This window comes from Saccostrea cucullata, unplaced genomic scaffold (assembly GCF_032062105.1).
Source record: "Saccostrea cucullata isolate Sc308-1 unplaced genomic scaffold, CSIRO_AGI_Scuc_v1 ctg683, whole genome shotgun sequence".
Lineage (NCBI taxonomy): Eukaryota > Metazoa > Mollusca > Bivalvia > Ostreida > Ostreidae > Saccostrea > Saccostrea cuccullata.
Window position 1 is genome coordinate 196,071 of NW_026930753.1, and position 23,581 is coordinate 219,651.

At 32.1% G+C, this 23,581-nt stretch overlaps 3 protein-coding genes across 3 annotated transcripts in view; all 3 read left to right on the top strand.

Moving 5' to 3' along the window:
• Positions 1-23,581, top strand: part of LOC134229966 (receptor-type tyrosine-protein phosphatase alpha-like) — a 106,172-nt gene that overhangs the window by 45,332 nt on the left and 37,259 nt on the right. The window lies entirely within an intron of this gene.
• Positions 8,867-13,048, top strand: LOC134229967 (multiple epidermal growth factor-like domains protein 10). The gene is made up of 8 exons (XM_062711745.1): positions 8,867-8,997; positions 9,134-9,274; positions 10,154-10,294; positions 10,384-10,524; positions 11,681-11,809; positions 12,151-12,297; positions 12,528-12,657; positions 12,807-13,048. Exons 2-8 carry the CDS (start codon positions 9,214-9,216, stop codon positions 12,967-12,969), a joined length of 912 nt encoding a protein of 303 aa, XP_062567729.1. The 5' UTR covers positions 8,867-8,997; positions 9,134-9,213; the 3' UTR covers positions 12,970-13,048.
• LOC134229977 (multiple epidermal growth factor-like domains protein 10) overlaps positions 14,999-23,581 on the top strand; it is a 30,145-nt gene continuing 21,562 nt past the window's right edge. The window contains exons 1-3 of the mRNA XM_062711751.1: positions 14,999-15,005; positions 18,489-18,713; positions 19,713-19,952. Coding sequence (XP_062567735.1) covers positions 14,999-15,005; positions 18,489-18,713; positions 19,713-19,952 — 472 coding nt within the window. The remainder of the gene's footprint in view (positions 15,006-18,488; positions 18,714-19,712; positions 19,953-23,581) is intronic.

Consider the following 23,581-nt stretch of genomic DNA (forward strand, 5'->3'; position numbering starts at 1 on the left):
ATGATTTCTAAACTTTACACAGTGGTATGTTACATTAATTTTAGAGTTCAAAGGGGTTAAAATTATGAATTAGCGAAAAAATAATGGCATCTCTTAAAAATATTCTTCTTAAGAATCACTGGGCCAGGAAAGATGAAACTCATGTGGAAGCATCCTCATGTAGTGCAGATTCACATTTGTTCAAATCATAACCCCGGGGTTAGGGCTGAGCTACAATGGCTGACCAAAGTTTTACATAGGAATGTATTAGGATTTTCTTTAAAAGTCTTCTTCTCAAGAACCACTAAGCCATAATTGGTGATATTTACAGTGTATATAGAAGTATCCCCAGGTGGTGTAGATTTAAGTTTCTTCAAAACATGACCCCCGGTGATAGGGTGGGGAAACAATGGACGATCAAAGTTTAACATTGGAATATATAGGTTAAATCTTAAAAAAGTCTTTTCAAGAACAGTGAAGTCATTCTTTGTCAAATTTATATGGAAGCCTCCTCAGGAACTGCAGATTCTGGTTTATTCAAATCATGACCCCTGGGAATAGGGTGGGGCCACCACAATGGACGATCAAAGTTTAACATAGGAATATATAGGGAATAATCTCCTCAAGAACCGCAAAGCCATGGTTTGTTATATTTATTTTGAAACATCCTCTGATAGTGTAGATTCAAGTTCGTTCAAACCATATCCACTCCCCCTTATCCCTTCTGTCTTTTAGGGATAGGTTGGGACCACTCATGCATTTAAGCTTTTTAATACTAATCTGATTTTCGCTTTTATCTTAACCCCAGACTCATGTGAGCGATGTGGCCCCTGGGCCTCTTGTAAAGCTCTGTTGGTCAGAGACCAGAAGAGCTTATGCGATAATAATGCGCCCAGCGTCCGTCCGTCCGTCCGTCTGTCTATCAGTAATTTCTATTTTCAAAATGCTACTTCTCCTACAAATTTGGTCTGATTTCAGTATATCTTGGCACAAAAGTAGACTACACTAAGATACAGAATTCTGTACATTGGTTTAGATTTCGATGAACGGTGTTGCCGTGGTTACTAGAAATAGAAATTTCTGTGAAATATTTTAAAAATGCTACTCCTCCTACAGTTTTTGTATGTTTTCAATTTAACTTGGCACACAAGTACACTAAACTAAAATACACAATTCTGTGTATCGTTTATTCATGTGTTGCAGTGGTTACTGAAAATAAAAATTTCTGTGAAACGCTTTCAAAAACGGTATTTTGAATATTAAGGGGAAGAAGGACCTGAAGCTGAAAAAATCATATTTTCATATTTTGCATATATCTTATTTAGTATTTCCCACATAATATAAAGCAGATATATCAATAGGTTTCTAGACATTTCTGAGATATTGAGTGACAAATACTATGCCCACAGTGTCTGAGCGGAGTTTTGATTTTTTGTCTTTCTGGGCCCATTACTCGGTCCATAATTGAATTTTTCTGCATAGATAAAAAAAAATATGCCAGCAGAAATGTGTCTTTTATAATATTTCAGAGTATGAATAGGGTTAAAAATTCGAAAAAGCAAGATTCTTTTGTCACACCGCATCTGGAGATAAAAAATTACGTACTTTTTAAGACAACTAAAACAGCAACAAAATTAATTTGCAAAAAACCCTATCATTAAATATTTGAAAATTTACATTAAAATTCAAGTTCGTCATATTATTGATTTACTGTAAAAATATCAATTAGTGAAGCTGAGCTCAATATTGCACAGGACATAGTTAAACAAGACATGAACATGAGAAAAACGTGTAATGTTTACATTTCTCGAGTACGGGAAAACCCAACTGTGACGTCACACATTTGCGAAATAAGCGAAACAAGACATACCTACAAAATATTTACGTCAATAACAATGTAAAAATATTTTTTGTGTTCTCAAATTCAAATACTGTAGATTCCCAATCATACGCGAGGAATTAATTTCCACGTAATTTCGCGAGAAGCATCATTAGCGAAAAAAAATTACTCGCTTTTATTTTTATGGTGCTGAAATCAATGTAAATTATGTTAATCAACTGTCCATTCGCGAATTATAATTCTCGCGATTTGACGTTAAAGAGCCAGTTCGCGATAAAAAGTACTCGCGAAAAATAAGGAATCTACAGTAATACCCCATCATACTGATCATGACCAGTTTTTATGACATCATACTAACCGTGTTTCACTGTATATAATCTTACTATACTAAGAGATTCACTATGACGTCAACGACTCGTTGGACGCGCAGTGTAGGAAAACAGAAGGTGGATCAATTTTTTTCCGTAATTTGATAATATTTGCAAGAAAGTATGTATATTTTAAATATTCTTTTACAAGATGGTGAAAGCTAACAAACAGTCAAAAAATTATACAAGAACTGTAGTTTAAATCGTGTTTTGTACATGTTTTATCAGAGATTATGACGTAATTAAACTGAGTCATGTGACTACACCCTTCGTCTCCTTAATTACACTATGCACAGAATAGTGAATAACAAACAGTGTTTAAGTTTTTTATCTTCAAATTCCCAGATGTGGAAACAAAGTAAGTGTTTGGTACATGTACTTACAAGATTCAGTTTCTCGCTACATTTAAAATTGGTTTGATTTTTTTTACATTTGTAATTTGAAAATTTAAAAATTTGTAAATGTTTGAATGGGAGTAAGTTTCAATTATGTTTGTGTATTTTGATTTTCATGACTTTCGCTACGTTCATTATATACATTATAGTCAAATTTATTTCACCTCTTAATAAATGTGTTAACATTAGGTATATATGTTAATATAGAGTATAAATGAGCAATTCGGGTTCTATTTTTAAAGTCAGCTGAGTTACATGTACTCAGGTGACCTATGAGAATCTGCTTTTGTCCGTCGTCGTGAAACTTTTGAGTACTCTGGGCTTTTACCCATAAATTGCTGAACCAATTTCAACTCATTTTGTTGTAGGGCAGCTACGGGCAGAAATTATAAAATTGTTGGTTCCTGCTCTTTTGTGGTGTTAGGTATGGGCAAACACCGTGGACGTTAATACAATTTTTAAAAAAAACCCTCTTCCATCTAAACATCAATTAGTAAAACAGTTGGCATGTTTATAACATACAATGGGTCCTTTGCCAGAGTTGTAGAATTTAACGGCAGCTAATTCAGAGGTCCTGGTGATAAGGTAGTTCTCTATTGTTGATATAGTGAAAATGTGTTTGAAGATCTTCTTCCGAGTATTTAACAGACATACTATATGTTAACACGTGGTCATGATCGGCAAGTGTAGACTTCCATGGCCCCTTTGTCAGGGGTTTTGTGTTTGGTTGGAGTTCTATTGATTATATTGTGAAAATGTATAAATTCTTCCAAAATCTTCTTTGTTCTTTGGCATTTTTCCAATCATAATTAGCAATAATTAATATATTAACTGTGAATTTCTCACCCTCTTGGTCAGGGACTTTATTGTTTGGCGAGATGTATTGCTTATATAGTAAAATAAATTATTTCTTTGACAACTGCCTTCTCTGTCCCTGGGTATTGTGAACAAAATGTGCGAATTTAACCGCCCCTGAGAAAGGAGTTGTAGCTCTATTGAATATTTAGTAAAATGCATCAATTCACTGAAAATATTCTTTGCTCGTGGGTATAAAGCAGACAAACTAAGTGCATGGTTTTGATGAGCAAGGATGCGTATTTAAAATTGTGACATTTTTTATCCCTGGCTTAGGTTCAATATGCACATAATACATGTATACATGTGAAAATGCAATAATTCTGTGAAAACCTAGGGGGCACAAAAGTACAAAGCTAGTAATAAGCAAGAGTCATTTACCAGAATTTTTTTTTGGAAAAGTCTGGATCACAAGGTCAAGTGTTCTGTTGTTGGGCTGTAATGAATTGTAGATAAATATGTTCACACTGAATTGCTTTTTTTAATGTTACTATTAAAAGAATTCTCAAGTCAGAAAGACTTGTAGATAAGGACATACATAATATCCCTGACCCCCAATTTCTGTCCTTTATTTTCGCAATTTTGTATATTTTATATAAGACTATATATACAATGTGTGTGCACATTTTGGACAAAATAGTTTGAATTATTTGGGCAGGAAGTTCCAAAAGATAGCTCCATTTACTTGTTCTTGCGGAGAAGAAAATAATTTCAATCTACAAGCTTTAATTTCATTGATTTTTCAAAAGTATGAGCTAGTTTGACTGTCAGTTTCCATTGAGTCATTAATATGACCATCAACCAAACACAAAAAGCTATGGAACGCCGTCACTGCCTTATGTGGAGAACTTTCATTATATGCTTGTACTTTGTCATTATATGATGGTATTTTGTCATTATATGATGATATTTTGTCATTATATGATGGTGCTTTGTCATTATATGATGGTATATTGTCATTATATGATGGTATTTTGTCATTATATGATGGTATTTTGTCATTATATGATGATATTTTGTTATTATATGATGGTATTTTGTCATTATATGCTGGTACTTTGTCATTATATGATGGTATATTGTCATTATATGATGGTATATTGTCATTATATGATGGTCCCGGATTTAGGATTTTTAGCGATTTCCTTTTATTGTTGCACAGAATTCATTCAAATTTTTCATAACATTTTTAGGTTTAAATGAATTCATTAATGCATGAAAACTTTAGGAGACATGCGTTTTTATTACTGAATCAGCAGTATGACTATCACCTGCCAAAAAGCTGCAAATCTAGTACTCTGTTATAAATGTTTAAACCCAAAATGGACACCGATGTTTTCGTAAAATCTCGATTAAAATGATATTTTTTAAAAAAATAAAAGGAAAACCTCATTTACATACTATAGATAATTTGTACGCACAAAAACTTTTATATATATTTTGTTTATTTAATTTAAAGTTATGCTCATTAATTATCGATACATAGCGATGAGCGGAGACGTGAGGTTTCGTAGATCATTATATTGATATTTTTTGGGAAGATAATTGGCGGTATTAAAAAATATGAACATATTAATTTTCATTAAATCCATTACATGAAAATGACCTTTAAAGTCTGTTGCCTTAAGAATTTCAATCATATAATTTTTTATCATGTCAATGGAGACGATAATCACTTATCATTAAAAGCTTTATTGAAGCAGTGTTAGATTAATTTCCTAATCACCTGATACAGTGAGAGTGAAGAGTGAAGAGATACTCTGTCAGTCTGTCAAATAAAAAAAATAATTCTGTATGGCAAACTGCTGCTAAATCGAAGCTATTGACAAAAAAGCTATTTGTGCTTTTACAGTAATTAAGTTACAAAAGTACAATCACCTTAAAAAATAAAAAGGGGGGCTCCGAGGTAGAATCATGTAAACGTCGTAGAGCCCGGCTGTGAACATGATGTGACAAAGAGTTCTATTAGTACATGTATACAAGTAAAAGAAAGAAAATATGTGGGTGTTTTTGTGCATACAAATTATCTGGCATGTAATTGAGGTTTTCCTTTATTTTATTATTTTTTTTTTTTATTTTACATCATTTTCAAATTTGTTGTTTTTAATTGCGATTCGGTTTCCGTTTTTGGTTTTGAAATTTATAACAGAGTTCTAGATTTACCGCTTTCTGGCAGTTGATACATCTGGTTCAGTAATAAAGACACAAATTTGTTAAAGTTTTTATGTACGAATGAATTCATTTAAACCTCCAAAATGTGCTTGAAAAGTTTGAATAGTTTCTGAGCACCTTGAAAAAGAGAAATCGTCAAAAATCAAAATTAAATCCGGGATCGTCGGAAGTCGGGAAGACAAGATTTACCGCTTGCCCCTATAACGCCACAGGTGTTTGAACTTCTCTCGGGCTTGCATTTGATCATTTCTCTGAGACTAATTCGATCGCCACTAGTAGTAAATCCAGAACTGCTCAATTATTCGTCGCTCTGGCAAGCAAAAAATATTATCAACATCTATTATCTTTTCTACAAATCTATCGATCACCTGCGGACCCATAATGTTGAAGTATCATCATATAATGACAAAGTAGTAGCATTATAATGACAAGTAGTAGCATATAATGACAAAGTAGTAGCATATAATGAAAAGTAGTAGCATATTATGACAAAGTAGTAGCTTATAATGAAAAGTAGTAGCATATAATGACAAAGTACCATCATATAATGACAAAGTACCATCATATAATGACAAAATACCATCATATAATGACAAAGTACTATCATATAATGACAAAATACCATCATATAATGACAAAGTACCATCATATAGTGACAAAGTACCATCATATGATGACAAAATACCATCATATGATGACAAAATACCATCATATAATGAAAGTTCTCCACATAAGGCAGTGACGGCGTTCCATAAAAAGCATTTTGTAGAGGTACATATCGGCATATTGTTTTTAAAGAACTTAAGGGGGGAGACTATAGTTTTATTGTGTGAAAACTACAATAGCGAAACTCTTCATTTTTATTTATACCATACATAACTTACATTAACTTCAGTGTACATGCGAATTCTGGGGGAAATCTACCGTCTAGGTATTTTTGAGGGAATGTCTCAAAATACAGGTACATTTACTATAGGATTATACAATGTATATGAAATTGCCAATTTTTAGCACTTTAAAGCAAATTATACCAATACTACAATAGACATTTTGTTCAAACTATAATATTTGATGAGTAATACTATATTATACAATATATGTAAGAAACACAAAATTCTATCGTCTTGTTACCAGAGGGGTCATCTAAAAATGCAAAAAATTAGCAAATTTTACTATTTTATAGAGTATTACAAAATATGACGTACACAATGAATTCACATGAAAACATAATAAAGATATTTGAGATATTTTATAATTTCTATGTTTTAAATTTCAAGAGCGTATGTTTATTACTTTTTCTTTAATAATATATTTATTTCCCCTTTCTTTAAGAGCTACAGATTATCATAACGTCAAAAACACACTGCAAGACATCAACCTATCTATCAATTGCAAAATCGTTAAAAAAAATCAGTTATATCAAATTGTAATCACATTCTTATACCTATAATTTCTTAATTTTGTTTAATTTTGATAATTAAGCGAAAAAAGTTGCATTAAAACAGTAAATACGCTTCATTTTATGATGATGCGCAATGGAAACTATAGTCGGCCCCCTTAAACTAAAAAACTACATATATATGTTCACTTCAGCCTTGAAAAACCGTTTTATTTTCAATTCAGTACTTTTTATATAAAAAAAAACAACAACAAAAAATATTTTGGAAAAAAACATACTTTTTTATGTTACTGGTTTATAAAAGACGTTAAACGTTAATGCGTTAATGATTATATCTTCTTGACCAAAAACACCTTGTGATAAACATGATGACTTCAACTTTTCGGTACTCAATTTCTTTTACTTCTTAATCAATGAATTTTAAACCTTATCTCCTGCCTATTAAGTTTACGTCTTCAGCTTATTCGATACTCGATACACATGAGCATAAGAACAATTGTTGGTTGATGAAACAATTATATTAACAACCATATTAAAAGTCAACATTTACATGTAGATAGTTCTGAGCTCAATAAAATGACCTTGATATCTAATACAATCCATTATTAAGTCGAAAGCTATTTAACGTCTAAAAACTTATTGTAAGACCATTATTTACAACTGAATTGTCTACCGGTTTTTTCTGTTTTCGTGTTCATGACAAGGATCATACGACGGCTGATCTTTTCTCCTCCATTTCACATTATTTTTAAGAGGCCCGCTCTTATTATAATTATTTAAATGGACTTTTGAACTTGATAACTGTGCATTTTCTACGTTTTCCATTTAACCATTAATACATTTTGACTAAATTTGTCTTTCGTAAGTTTTGTATACCCCGTTATTGAATATTTGAACATTTGGGGGTGTACAGTTTTGCTCTGTTCATCCACCTGTCTGTCTATCTGTTTGTCCACAAAAACTTAAGTATTGTCCATAAATTTTGATGCAGGGATTGAATTAAGCCATGATTCTCACATTTACAAGTGTATTTCTTGTGACAAGAGCTATCTTTGGGTCAAACATATTTGACGTCATGGCATTTACATTGTTTGACGCAATTTCGCAAGAGTTTACCAAAGCTCTAACCTTGGCCATAACGTTTGAACAAATGATTCTAGGACATTCATAATTCACATGTGTATTACTTATGATAAAACCGTTTCATGGAAAAAAAATATATTCTTGACATTTTGAGCATGACATATAAGTTTTACCCACTTTAAAAAAATTAATATCGAGAATAACTTTTAAACAGTTAGTACTATATCATGTGTTCTATAGTTCTACATCATGTGACAAGACCTTCCTTTTGGATACAAACAATTTTAACCTTTTGACTTTGACCTTGAAAATAACTTTGAACAATCAACGTTGCTGCTACAGCTGTAAGGCTTTCATATTTTACAGGTATATTCATTGAGAACAAGTCCTTTCTTTGGGTAACAATATTTTTATAACTTGACTTGGAGTTTGACCTCTTTTCCAAAAACTGTCATACGGGGGTATCTGTGTTTAACAAATACACCTTCTTTTAATACAAAAAGTTAATTTCATAATCTTTCATTATTGCATGAAGGTTTGGATATTGAAGATACAATGTATATGCAATGTCAAACACTTTTTCTTGCGAAATATAAATCTAAGAATGTCTTTGATTGAAATACAAGACAATTCAAATTATAGAATGTAACACATGGTACGCACACAATCCACTGATATTATGTTTATCTTCAAATTATTACTCGATGACTATTCTCTTTGTTACATGTACCTCTATTATTCTTGTCAGAGGTATCAAATACTTTGTTTTAGGTTGCAATGAAACTTTTTATGGAAGAAACTGTGATCAACACTGCTCGATAGAATGTATTGAACAAAGATGTAACATCAAAAATGGAACATGCTTAAGTTGCCCGCGTGGATGGATAGGAAAGGCATGCGAAGAAAGTAAGAAAATCGCGAGTAGCTTTTACTATTTTGTTTTTGAATGTCTTATTGCTTATATTATTTTATGTATATAATAAAAATTGTTTATGCATTTCTTTAAACTGGAAAATAAATATACATTCTTTGTGTTTAAAAGAGTGTCCAAGAGGATGGTATGGGGTTGGTTGTAGACAACAGTGTGTAACCCATTGTATAAATAATGAGGTGTGCAATCATATGACCGGTCGTTGTGACAATGGGTGTGCTGATGGATGGATCGGAATTTATTGTGAAAAATGTAAGTACAATAAACTTGCCGTTTATAATGCACATTATCATCTTTATTTTTATTCAAGGGGGCCGACTGAGATTTCTATTGCACAATGCTTCGCGCATCATAATAAAATGAAACGCATGTACACTTTAAAGCGACTTTTTTCACTTAGCTATACTGTAATAGATTTTCACGAAGATAAAACGTAATTATAGGTTAAATACTTTTAATTACAATTTTATACAACTAAATTTTAACACCGTTTTTCAACCGAAAGCAGATTGACGTATTAATAGTGTGTTGTAACTTTATAATAAACTGAAATTCTAGAAGATTGGGTAATGACAAATGTTACAAAAAGGACGATAAATCATTTGAAATTTTAAACATATATAAAAGTGAGAATCTCACATCGATTTTTAGTATTATTTTTTTGTTAATATTCCTTGTTTTTGTCCCATTTTGTAGTTCTCTATAAAAAGTAAAATTTCGTTAATTTTAAGTTTGAAATGCCCCCTCGAAAAACCAGAGGATTTTTGTCTTACATATAATGTACTATACATTATATCTCATCACACTTAAATTTAAACAAATAATATATTTTAGTATTTTTTAAAAAAATTTCCTCTGAAGAGTGAAAAAATGGCACTTTCCCAAATAATCCCATAGTAAATGTATCTATATTTTGAGATGGTCTCTAGAAAATATCTAGACGGTAGATTTCTCTATACCAGGCATGTGCACTGTAGTGAATGTAAAATACATACTGTATAAAATTAAATTTCTGTATTATAGATTTCATACAAAAATACACCAGTCGGCTTCCTTAAATATCTTAACGTCATAATCGAATGTTGGTTGAATAATGGTTTGTTATAACATATACATGGCGACTGTTAACAGCATGTATATATGGAAGCTATGGCCCTGGTTGTGCATATAACTGCAGTGGTCACTGTCTTAATGATACCTTCTGTAACAAACAAACTGGACACTGTGACGCAGGGTGCGAACCGGGCTATACAGGAAATTTATGTAACAAAGGTAAAGGGAAAAACATTAATTAAAAGAATGTCATTTAAAGGATTATAACAAATATTAATTTTTTTCAAAGATTTTTTTACCTTTCCTAGAATGCATTTCTGGACTTTTTGGACCAAACTGTACGGAACACTGCAGCCAGAACTGTAGGAATGATGAGATCTGTAACCACATAGACGGAGTATGTACAAATGGATGCAAGAATGGATATATTGGAGAGAAATGTAACCAAAGTAAGAAAAAGACTGCTGCAATAAATCTTAGTAATGGTCCTGTATTAGACCCTTTAAGCTGGGTATAGAGCAAGAGGCATCTTATGCATAAAATGGCCCTGTACTTATATAAATTAATTAACTATCACCCTCTTTCCCATTTCATATATCAAAAAAAGTAGACACTTGGTGCTTTCATTTTCTATAATAGGATTTCATTCTGAGAATCCAGATATTGAAAAACAGGTTGGAGAAATTGCAATGTTCTTGAAATTTGCAGAAAACATGTATATTTGACTACCTTCAGCAAAGAATTAAAACATGAGCACAGCCCATGATCCAAAAACTAAAACTTTTTTTTGGATCTTCAGAAATATAGAAATAGAGCTTTCATTATTTATTTGCATTTTTTGGATCAGAGGTTGTGCTCTGTATGAAATATTGAAAAAAATGCTTCAACTTAAGGTCATTTTTAAATGAATTTACAGGATAAGAAAATGACGCATTTTATGACATCATAATATATTGTCTAGATAGGAAATTATGTCACGATTAATAGATACGTGGTCACCAATACTCCAAGTGATAAATTCTGCATTTGCAACCTAAACCGAGCGGTTTTGATTTTTCAGAAATTCGCAGGGCCAAATAAGGCCCAAAGTGGTTCTTGCTCTTCCAGCTTAGTCTTATCCTTTGTCGTTGATCTTTTACTGCAGTTTTTTCCAACTCCTTTTTTCTTTGGTTAATGGCGATAAACCCTAGTTCTCCCCATAATTGTAGCTATTTTTTGGAGCTTCGCATGTTACGATCTGTACTCTCATCTTTTTATTTAAGGCTCCTAAACATTCACTTAATAAAATGTTTGATTCGATTAAGTAATGTTGTGAATTCTGTTAGATATAGATGATCATTTTTACTGGAATATTTGATAATTATTATTCATAATATAATTCATAAAAATTAAAGTCTTTTAAAAAATATCGGTACATGTAATAGAGAACATTTTATTCCAGTTTGCTATAGTTATTTTACATTTTTTATGGCAAAAGGCAAAATGACGGAAGGACAAGCACACATCACCAATCAATTTATATATTTTTCTTTTAGAGTACTTTAATTTTCTTTTTTTCCTTTGAACACTTGATTGAAAAATAATTATCACAATAATATATTTTAGCCTGTGACCATGGATATTTTGGAAATAATTGTTCTGGTGTTTGCTCTCAGAAATGCATCAGTCTATGCGAGCTCAAAGACGGATTTTGTGACTGTGTCCATGGTTGGAAAGGCTCAAATTGCAGTGAAAGTACGTTAAACTCGAGCGCACCGGAGCATAGACACACATAACACACCCTCACACACACTTACCCTATACATATGAATCGTTACTATTTCATAAGAACAATAATACTTTCCTTGTAAAATGATTAGGTCCTTCCGATGGATAATTATAAAACTAGCTGAGGTATACATGTACGTGGATAAAATGTAATGCTATTTTTGCTTTAGTGTATTTTACTCTGAGATTAACGAACGATTCAAGCCAAAATATTTTCAAAATATATTTACATGATCAATATAAATATAGTTACATATCTGTACAGATACTTACAATAACAACATTTTATACTCTCTTTTGATATTAAGAATGTCCTTTTGGAAACTACGGAATAAATTGTGAGGGGAAATGTAGTTTACACTGTGGATTTAACGACTCGTGCGATATATACGAGGGAACTTGTCCACGGGGATGTCAAGAACCCTACACAGGATCAAACTGCTCACAGCTGCCAAGTAATTTAAATTAAAAAAATCATAATTACATTACGTTCTTTTTTCAGAGTAAAAACCTATTATAATATCATTATTTTAAGTATTTTTGTTCCTCTTTTCGTTAATTTTTTTTTATCATTTTTTTTCTGAAATAAAATCTTTTAATATTTGATATAAAACAGTAACCACTATATAATTTTTGATTCCTTCATACATGTAACAGACTAGTTATAGAGACTTTTTTTTTTAAGGTGACCTCCTTCATCCGATATCTACCAGAGATTCCATTCTTCCCATTCCCATGCCCTGGTTTCTAGGAATCACTCTGTCGGGAGTGCTTAATTTGTGTCTTATGCTAGGAATATGTGTTATAAACTGCAGGTATTCTTTCAAAAAATAATTATCTTTTAACGATTCACTTTCTTTTTCTCCGAAAAAATTCTTTGATGATGCAATTATTTATATAATCTGTACAACTTTAAGAGTAAATTGTTTTCACAATCAACTGTCACACATTCCTTTCTTTATAGGGCGTGCTCAAGGAAAAAGTGTAACACTGTTTCTTCTCAGAACACCCAAAGTTCCAGTTATATTAGCAATGAAAGAGGAATCTCTTCGTATGATATACACCACTATCAAGAATTAAGAAATTCCAAAGACGGAATCCATTATCAAGAAATTACTTCAATTTGAACTGTACTACAATTATCATAATATTTTATCGTCTCATCATACTAACTTTTACCTTAAACATGTCACTAAGATATATGAAGAATGTCGGGATATAAAGTGGACAAATTGTTTAGAGTGAACAATATTTAACATATTTATCTTTATACTGATTTTTATCATTCCATTTGTAAACATACATGTATATCAACTAATCAAAAATAATATACTTTTTAAAATTACTTTATCATTTATTTATCAAAATATATGGTTATTTTTATTTATCTATTTAATTCACTGGAAATATATACTCGTATTTAAAGCATAGGTTTCATTATTCTTTCAATTGGTACATTTTAATCATCATGCTTAAAAGTTATTGCACATAGGATGAACAATATCAAAATTCTTTATTTCTTAGACCCGGCATCAGAGATTTCTGGTGTTTGGGTTGGGATCTGTTAAAGACATAGTGGAAATGAATTTATTCCTTGATAAAGTCTGCTTTGGGTATTTTGTGCATGGTAACATTTATGATAACCAAGGATTTAAGGATATTGAATTCCATGATATTAAACACATTAAATCATATCCTTAAAAGCCGCCAAAAATTTGCTGACTTTTTCTTTCATTCAAAATGAAGAAACAATAGATAGTGACTTAATGTACAAGTGATTCAAGGCCATATATTGAATCGCTCTTCTGATAAATTGTACAATCTATCACCTTTATTTAAGGACTTTTAGTATCCTGTGTATTTAAAAAAAGCCTTGGAATTCAGAATGTGGGTCATCATGTCCTAGAATAATCAACTGACAAAGTGTCATGATTCTTAGCCCTTTATTATCTGAAATATAGAGATTCTTGTCTAGCCATAAAATTTGTAATAGTGACCTACTTTTTGTAAATATAGGTCACCATGACTTACTTTTTATTTTACACATTATATACATAGGGAATGAAAAATAATGAATTTCTTATTATAAAACAGCAAAATTGGTTGTTTTTAGATAGTTACAATATTTTTGTTTAATTTGAGGAAGATCGAAACCGTTCTAAGAAGAGAATAAAACATTTTGTAGTAGGTTAAAGACTTAAAAGTTTACATTTTTAATGAACATGTAAATACTATATATAGCATGAAACATATGGAAATAGCGAACAGTTAACTGATTCGTATTCACTAATGCCCATGTCTTTGAATATTTTTTTGAATATGGCCGGTATCCTAATTTGAAAATGAACTAAAAAATTAATATATACATCTTCATATCATAATTTTTTTTTGTTTTACGTCACTCTTAAGAATATTTTTCACTCATGTGGAGACACCACCTCTTATTGGTTGAGAGCTGTAATTGCTGACCGATATTCGAAACCCAGGGCCGATCTTTTTCGTGTCAGCACCTACCGCGACACGGGACCTCATTTTTTACGGTCTCATCCGTAGGACAGGTCTCCAAGTCCCATCCTGGGAATACGAACCCGCGATGTAAGGATCAAATCCTTACTCCGAGTCCCTAGATCAATTGCAACTCAAAATCAAAACTTCTTGTTGGTGTTCCGAGCTTATGCAATTATAAAACAAGGCCTACGTCAGAAAAGTAGAAACATAAATGGCAATATTAAGTAAACTGGTTTGAAGTTTACTACGGCTATTGAAATAAACTCAGGTAAATGTAGGGAAATATCTTAAACGTCCTCCTCCATGATGCCTGCCATTTCCCACCTCCGGACGGACTTAAAGTTAACATTGAAAGGCCTTTGCAGTGAGTTGAGACATAAAAATGATTTATTATAATCAGCATGAAAGACGGAGGAAGTGGATAGAATTTTCCTTGCGTGTTCAAATATAAAAACCTTTGCTGTAAAGATGTTTGTTCTGTTTAACATGACACTCCCTTCTTACGGTGTTATGAACCATTTACATGAAATATATCAGTGCATTGTAAATAAAGTAGTGCAAGTTGTCAACTGTTCGCAGAGTTATGGAAATATATATGATCGTTTAAATCATATCGCATAAACAATGCAATTCCTGTTGTCTTGAATGATGGAGAGTAAGGTCGCTTCCCAAGTATCTTGCTTGAAATTTGAAAAGTATGTCTAGACTCCGCAGTTATATTTCAGTACAACATTTGTCGACCTTGGGGGTTATCCTGCTACATTTCGAAAAGCGGACTTTATTTCTGAAACAAAGAACTAACGGGATAAAAATCTAATCACTTTGCGACATAAAAAATACTAAAATATTTTTTTTTGTACATGAATATGGTTTACATGATATTTCTGGAGTTCCTAAAATAAAAAAAAAATGTCGAGTTTGCGACAAATGTCTAACGTCGTGTAAATAAATCATTTGCACTAAGTAAATGTACTCCCTTTAAATAACTCTGCAAATATTGCCAAAAATGGGCGACCATATGAACTTGCATTAAAATCATAAAGTTTCCGCGTCATTGGCGAAGGCATATCTGTGACATGGATATAAATTATAAAATAGTATTACTTTTTATAGGAATATCCTATATTAATGGATATGGTATGTACCACATCAATAGTATTGGTTTATTTAAAGTTTTTTGTGTTCTATATTAGATAATAATTTGCAGTGACATTGAATTTGTAATTTCAATTTATACTTCCTTCAACTGCGCTCATTTTAAGTATTGAAAAAATTTAAATCCATGCTTGAGCTTATTTTTGTACAGCTATGACTAAATCTAAGAAGATGGGTTATTCAAACTTTTAATTCGCGAGAACTTTATTATTGCGTAATTAAGCGAGACAATGAGCTCGCAAAAATGTACGTATTCTCGCGATTATATGGAAGAAAAACAACAATTCGTAAAAATTGTCTCTCTAATAGAGCCAGTATTTATTTCACGAAAATCAGGATTTCGCGAAAATCTAGTGATGTACAATAACCAGTTGAACATTTACCTTATAGTCAACAGTGCTTCAGAAACGCATTTTTAAAAGCTTAAAAAAGATATATACCTATATATCTACACCTTTCGTGTAATGACTAACCTCTGATGATATACCCTCACCACTCATTTCTTTTTGTTACCATAACAGTTAATGCAAAACGTTTCTTTGAATTGCAGTATACACGCTCTACTCAATTAAACATAATTTTGTCATTTCACTTTCAATTTGTTTTTCCATTGACATATATCTTTTCATATTTTACTTCCCCCTTTATAATGGTACAGGCTTACATTGACTGAGTACGTGTATATTTTCATATTTATACGAAAATTTTGCGGTCTTATAGAAGGATTTAAAAGTCGTAAATGGTTCAATGTAAAAATTAATCCCGGCTTATTCCTATCCCTCCTCCCCTCTGAGTCCATTGAGGACCATTAATTTTTATTTTATTTTCTTTAATCCCATGCCTGTCCTTGTATTCCGTGGATATGACTCATTGGATACATTTTTGATATTCCACTTCTGTTACGTCACAATGGAACTTGAGTAATATTGGTGAAGTAAAAAGAAATCAAATGAATTTCTACATAAAAAAGTAAGAAAGTTGACAATGATGCATAAAACAAGGGATTAAAAAGAAACTACCATGACCTGTCGTTGATTATTATTTTTTAGCCAACTTATTGAGTGTTCTTTTATAACCCCGCCAAGACTCGGGGATAAAATAAAGACAAATCCGTTGCATCAAAGTCACACCCAGCTACAAAACAATGGAGATCTTTCAATTAATTCTATACTGAATGATTTTTTGTTGGCTTGGGCCGAAGAAATCTCAACAAAAATCAATGTTTCTCACATCTTCCTCATTTCCATACATGTATATAGGAAGCTATGTTAATTGTCAAAGAAATCCACCAATAATCGGTGTGTCAATATTGTAAACTATGGGTCAAAGGCTAATTCAATAATGATGTGACAAAGGTGACTGAAAGATGAGGGTAGATAAAAGTTAATAAAATGGAAGATGTTAAATGATAATCATATTCAACTGTCCAAATAAAAACATCAAACTGTGAGCTGAGCAAGCCACTTAAATGTAATTGACAAAATATACTTTGACCAAATTTACATTTTCCCAGAAAAACCGAAATTTTGCAAGTGCAAGTATTTACCATGTGAAGCCTGTCAAGCTATTTTAAAGTGCAAATTCATGATTTATGAAAGCGGAATGAAGTTTGGTCTCCTCAATGAGATGTAAACCTAAAAAAAAATCCTATTTACCTCATGACGTGCCCTGCATCTGAGAAAAAAAATTACAGGACAAACAGAAACAAAGTTAACCGACCCTTTTTTGCGTGCATAGATGACAGATTAAGGACACCACCAGAGGAAATATGCTAGGTAGTGAACACTCAAATTTCTACGACAGGGGCAATTTTTCTTTTACAAAGTGAACAATTATAGAGAGCCACAGATTAATATTTCAGAAAAATTAAAACCAAAAACCAAACTGTAAAATTTTATTTATTTTAAATCATTGTTTTTGGTTCATGGATTGTCTCTATTAATGTGAATGAAAAATAGGAACTTTGTCTTAGTAGATGAATTGTAAATTTCTATGTCAACGTCAAAGGAGGATTGCGATTTTTTAAACTAATTGACAATACTAATAGAATCATTCATTACTACGAGTGTGGGATAGTGAAATTCCACCGAGGGGACAAGATTCACGGTCTAGGACGAGGCTTTGCCGAGTCCTAGACCGTGAATTTTGGCCCCGAGGAGGAATTTCATTATTCCCACACGAGTATGTAATGACTGATTATTTTTCTCGCATTATTCCCAAAATAACGGCCTGTCAATGACGTACCCATGATAGGGCTTAAGATATGAAAATAAAATTCTTTTAATTTTCCGCCTAATTAAAAATCTAAATACACCATCGGATAGAGCGTACCTGAAAATGGTTTACACATAGTGTAATGAAAAAATGAATTTCAGTCCATGAAATTAATTAGATAGATAAAAACTGGGAATAAAAAACTTATCTATCTGATACCGTACACTTTCATTCAAGAAGAACCCTCCGTGATCTAAAAATAGTGCTATTTAAAAAGTGAACATACGACAATATTTTAAATGAAAATAAGTTTATCTTTATAAATTAAATGACAACACCTTAAATATATGTAATATTTTTTAACATTGTTACAATTTCTTTATATAAAGACGGCATGTTTACGTTATCGTTCGCGGCGTAGTAATACAGAGTGTGAGACAGAAAAATCTCACACTGCTGTCTCACACCGGACAAGTCAATCATGCACTGGTGATTATACGAGAAATAATCATGTTTACTTCTGCCTACTCTAGGTTACAAGAAAGACTTAAAATAGTATTACTACAATTAGATCGTTGACGTCATTACAAAGAATAATTTAATTTCTCAATAAAATCAAATGAAATCCTAATTTGTTTTCCGCTTTCAGTGTCGTCACTGTTAATTGAACTAATAAGGCCTAATTGTACACCTCGTTTGATAATGAAACAGACCACACTGTATTTAGAGTTATCTTTGATTTTTTCCTAATTTTCGTCTTTTTTAACAGATAGTTTATCCAAAGGTAAAAACTCTACAATATTGCCAAGTTACCAATATTGTCAACCTGTTTGTGGCCAAACAACTGCAACAGATGGAAATAAAGATACATGCACAAATACTGAAGCCATTGGACCTAGTTCAAAAAGTAAAACAACATCATTCTCTGTAGATCTTGGAGGAACTCGCAGTATTTACAGCATTAGTATACTTTATAAAGAGTATACAGTATATTGTAAGATTTTCTCTTCATTTGGTTTACGCATCGCTAGTGTTTCTAAAGTTAATACATGTATCTAAATTACTGTACTTATATTTACATTTTACTTTTTGAATCAAATTACTACTTATATTTTATATTTAATAATTCATCATAATTTGCAAGGGCGATAATCTCATCGCTAACTCTTGGTTCACAAGCACGATAATAAGTTGTAATTATCAATGACAATTTTAGGTAAATAAAAAAAGAAAGGTTTCTAAAAGTATCCATAATACTGAAGTGTTAGAAATGAGAATATTTCATTGTCTGCTCATCTTTTCCATTCCATAAAATTTTCATTCCTATGTTATAATTTCAATACACCAGAAATGATGTATGTTACGCAATGTTCTGGATTCTATATGCTATTGCTACATGTATAGCATACTATCTTCAATATATTCAGCTTTATTTAATCAGGGAAAATTCTTACTTTGATAAAAAAAATCTATTGCTTAACATTTCATCATTTAAAAAGTATATAAAATAAGTTCATTTATGATGACCAACAAATAAGCAAGTTAATACATGTACGTAAAAGCCTTATGAAACACAACATTCAATTTTGGTTAACATACTTTTAGATCTATATGTAATACAAAAACGCTCTCTAGATCAGAATAATTCATGCAATAGAAAAGTGTAGAATAAAGTGTGAAATTAATTAGGTTCTTTTTAAATCCTTCTAAATTTTTTTTGTTTCTTTTTTATTTAAATATATATTTTAATTACATAATTTTACATATCTTTAGACCAGTTTCATCAAACCTGTCATTTTACATCCATATATAACAAGTAATAATGATATACTCATAGACAATCAAGAGACAAAAATACATTAAACAAAAATTACAATGCATGTATATGATGATACTATAAACTTAATCAATGTTAAAATTTCATTGTTTAGTAAAAAGGTAAAAAAATAATGAAAAAAAAAAAATTAAATGCCGTTTGTTTTATTTTTTTTAGTATTGAGACAACGAGGTCGTTTTGCTGGATTTTCTCTTTATATATCCGATACTCCCAAGAAAGAGGACGGTCATCTTTGTTACAAGAACATACTTCCATTACCTCCCTTGGAGTTTAGTACAACGTGTATTGGATATAGTCGTTACGTCATCTTTTACAATGAAAGACTGGACGGAGTTACCTACCCTGAGGGATACGAGACTCAAATATATACACAGTTATGTGAAGTCGATATAAAAGGTTTGATGGTTTGTCTCGGCATAAATTTGCATCACCTAGATAGGAAATTGACAATGTTTATGCCAATCATCAAATTTATATTTTCTATCTTGCATTCTTTTTCATTTTTATTTTTTATTTGCGCTAGCTTATTTTACATTTTATAATTTAGTAAGAAAACACACCATCATTTGCCATGTACAGTATACAAAACGTATGCCTAAGGAAGGTATGTCTAATGAAAAAGTATGCAAAAATTTTAAGCATCTGCGATGAGTAGTTGCTGAGAAAACTGCATCGGAAATATAATAAGGCCTACCGATAACCACATGGATAAACAGGAAGTTGAGATTGGATTTAAACAAGAATGGAACCGACTAAATGACACACCCTAACAATGGGTGTGCTTAAGTTTCAAGCATCTGCCATAAGTGGGTGTAGAGAAAACTTCAACGAAAATTTGTTACTGACAGACAACTAGACATACACACAGACAGACACACAAGGGTAATATTCATGCGCGGATCTAGAGGGGGGTTCGGGGGGGTCAGGACCCCCCCTGGAATTTACCAGGTTAAAAAATGTATATACTAAAACAAGAAAAAAGTTACCATGGACCCCCCCCCCCCTGGAAAGTGCTGACCCCCCCACTGGTAAACATATATGTGTGAAATGTGTATGTAAAGTGAAAGATTTGAGGTAATAGAAGTCACCACTAACCCCCCCCCCCCTTACGAAATAGGTTTTTGACGTTTGGGGAGTTTAGTCTTTTTTTTTTTTTTTTTTTTTTTTTTGCTTGTCAGCAAATTTCTGGGATTGAAATTTTTTTTGACTGGGGTGGACCCCCCCTGGAAAAAATTTCTGGATCCGCGCCTGATATTAGTTATCCAGGTTCATCCAAGGATGTATGTGGATTTACCCCATGTTTTCTTCCATACACTCTGAGGAATCATTATTTTTCTGAAGTATATAAATATTTGGAAGGCTCCTTTATTTAAAGAAATTATTTAATAAACATGTTCCGCCAAGTATTTCTGCTACCTCCTTTTAAACTTCTTAAGACAAAGAGGGAAAATCACCGAGTCGACCTCCAATATGGGAGGTAACTCTCACTAAATTCGAGCCTATCGAAAACTATCTATATAGTGACCATGTTATTTGCATTAGGCCTCAGGGTGTATGAAATAAAACCCGGGGTAAATCCCCGTGCACCCTTGATTGAACCTGGATAACGAATTTATTTCCTTTGTGCCCATAAAAATTCTTTGTAAACAACCTATCGATAAGATTTACTACGTAGTACAAGGCAACGAGACGTCATGTCATTTGCTTTTTATCATAGAAAAACTATGCATTGTGACGTCACGTTTTATTTACCTTCGGCTCAAGTCGAGTGTACGGAAATTTACACCAGACTTTGCAACCAATCAAATCTCGTGCTACAAGCTACATGTAGATATGAAATAAAATAGTACAAGTATACCCCCTCTCCTTCGGAGTTGGGATACCACAGATACAATAATGAGGTTTCTCTAAACCCACGAGACAAATATTTCCCTTTGAAAGGCGCTGTTTAAAAGCTTTGCCAAATAATATATATTAACGAATCTAAAACAATTACAGATTACTACAACACACAAAGAAACATTACTGGCCAGTTCAAACCATCTATCAAAGAGGGAAATTTTGCCCTTTCCTTATAAATGCACAATCATATGTACTTTTCCTACAGGTATTTTGTTCTCCTTTTAGTATGCTTATGTATATCTTAATGTAAATCGAATTTAAGTGTCTATATTATAATGCGCTATAGAAATTATGGTATACTAGTAATTGTATTGTACAGGAATGTTCCATCTTCCATGTTATTTATTGATTCTATTAATTTCAATATTGCGATAGTTTATATTTTGCCTGAATTTCATACGGGTTTGCTAATTTACATCATCATACCTCTGACACAAGGAAAAATAATCAGAAATTTAAAAAAATCAGGATTTATCAGAAAAATCAGTACTACTATCGATTTGGAAGGCAAAAACTCACCCAAGTCAATACGTAATATCGCGAGTACCTCGCAGTTATCTAACTTACTACCGCTCTTTTGCGAGGGAGTCGAGAAAGCTCTAGATTTTGGGGACACATGACATTGTTTACAGTAGTAACAATCAAATGATTCGATCAATGTAATGCCGAAAGAAAATGTATTGCCAAGAATTGGACTCCAAATAGAAGATTGTCAACTAAGGAAAGTTTAGAATATTTTATCAGCTTTAAAATGTGACAATTTTCAATGAAAATTTAATGAGAAAAGTCCGTTTAGTTAAAAATATCAGAAAAAAATGTAACATATTAGGATTAGCTTGTCTCAAATATCAATTACGGTGGTTCAGCAATTTTTAAGCAAGGTATTCCACCAGGATTTTTTTACATAATTATATATCTTTATAAACTATACAATGACCGATCTGGCATTGTATTCAACAGCACATTTGTCCCCACCCAACAGGCGCTTCCTACCTCCATCGCGAAAGAGTTCCGCTTAGTCGAGTAATCGCGATATCAAGTATTGAAAAGTTACTTTCGCTCAAACTAGATATTTGGATCACAATTCATCTCCCACTTGCTCAGACCATTATTTATTACATGTACCTGGTGTCACCATGAGGCTTTTAAAACTTCTTCCTGAATTGTAACCCCAACCCATATATTGAGTTTACTCTATGTTATTGGTGTTATTACACCATTCTGTTTCTAAATCCTCGACTAGTTGATTTTTGCAGTTTAATGTTTTATAATTTTGCGGGAATTTTAAAGAAATGGAATGTTGCTAAAAAGGGAAGCAATCATGATTATTATCTCGATCACGGCGCCACGTCAAACCTAAGAATTAAACATTGACAGTGACTGTTCCTTCGCCAAGCGCTCAGCATTAGAAGTGAAAGTCACTTGTCTTTCGGATATTAACCTTAAAAACATAGTTCCCATGTCACGGTAGGTGTTGGCATGATAAAGAACCCTCGCTGACCAATGGCCCTGAGTGCCGAGTCACGCCTATAGTCATGCACATGTTATATAAAAAGCATATGAAAATTAATGATTTTCCCCATCATTGTGGCGTCACAATTTAAAAATGATGTCAATATGTAAGTGACTCATGACGAAAAATGGTTGTCACAGTCTCACTCGAGCAACGAACGGCTGTAAAGTTTAACGTCGTATAACTTGGAAATTCCTTTGAAGTATCTTATAATAAATTGTACAAGGTTAATGAAGACAATAGACTTTGCAGACGTTCAATCATAAATTGGAATGATTTTTCTAATGAACGGAGGGAAATGGTTAAAAATGACATTACTTTGTAGCCCAGCGAATGCAAGCTGGGGAGGAGATGTGTCCTTTGTTAGGAATTTGTTATGAAAGATTGCGAAGTTACAGGTAGAAAAATGGTTGAAAATCTTGACAGTAATATTATTATTAATTCGCTAAATTATTTATAGTTTAATTCAAACTTTGAACATATTAAATATGATGAAAAGAAGGCCCCCATACTATATATCCATATTAGATAAACGCCATTCCTAAGACAGAGGACTCGGGTTGTGATGGTCCCCATGCTCTTTCTGGGAAAGGATATTCTTATCCAACCA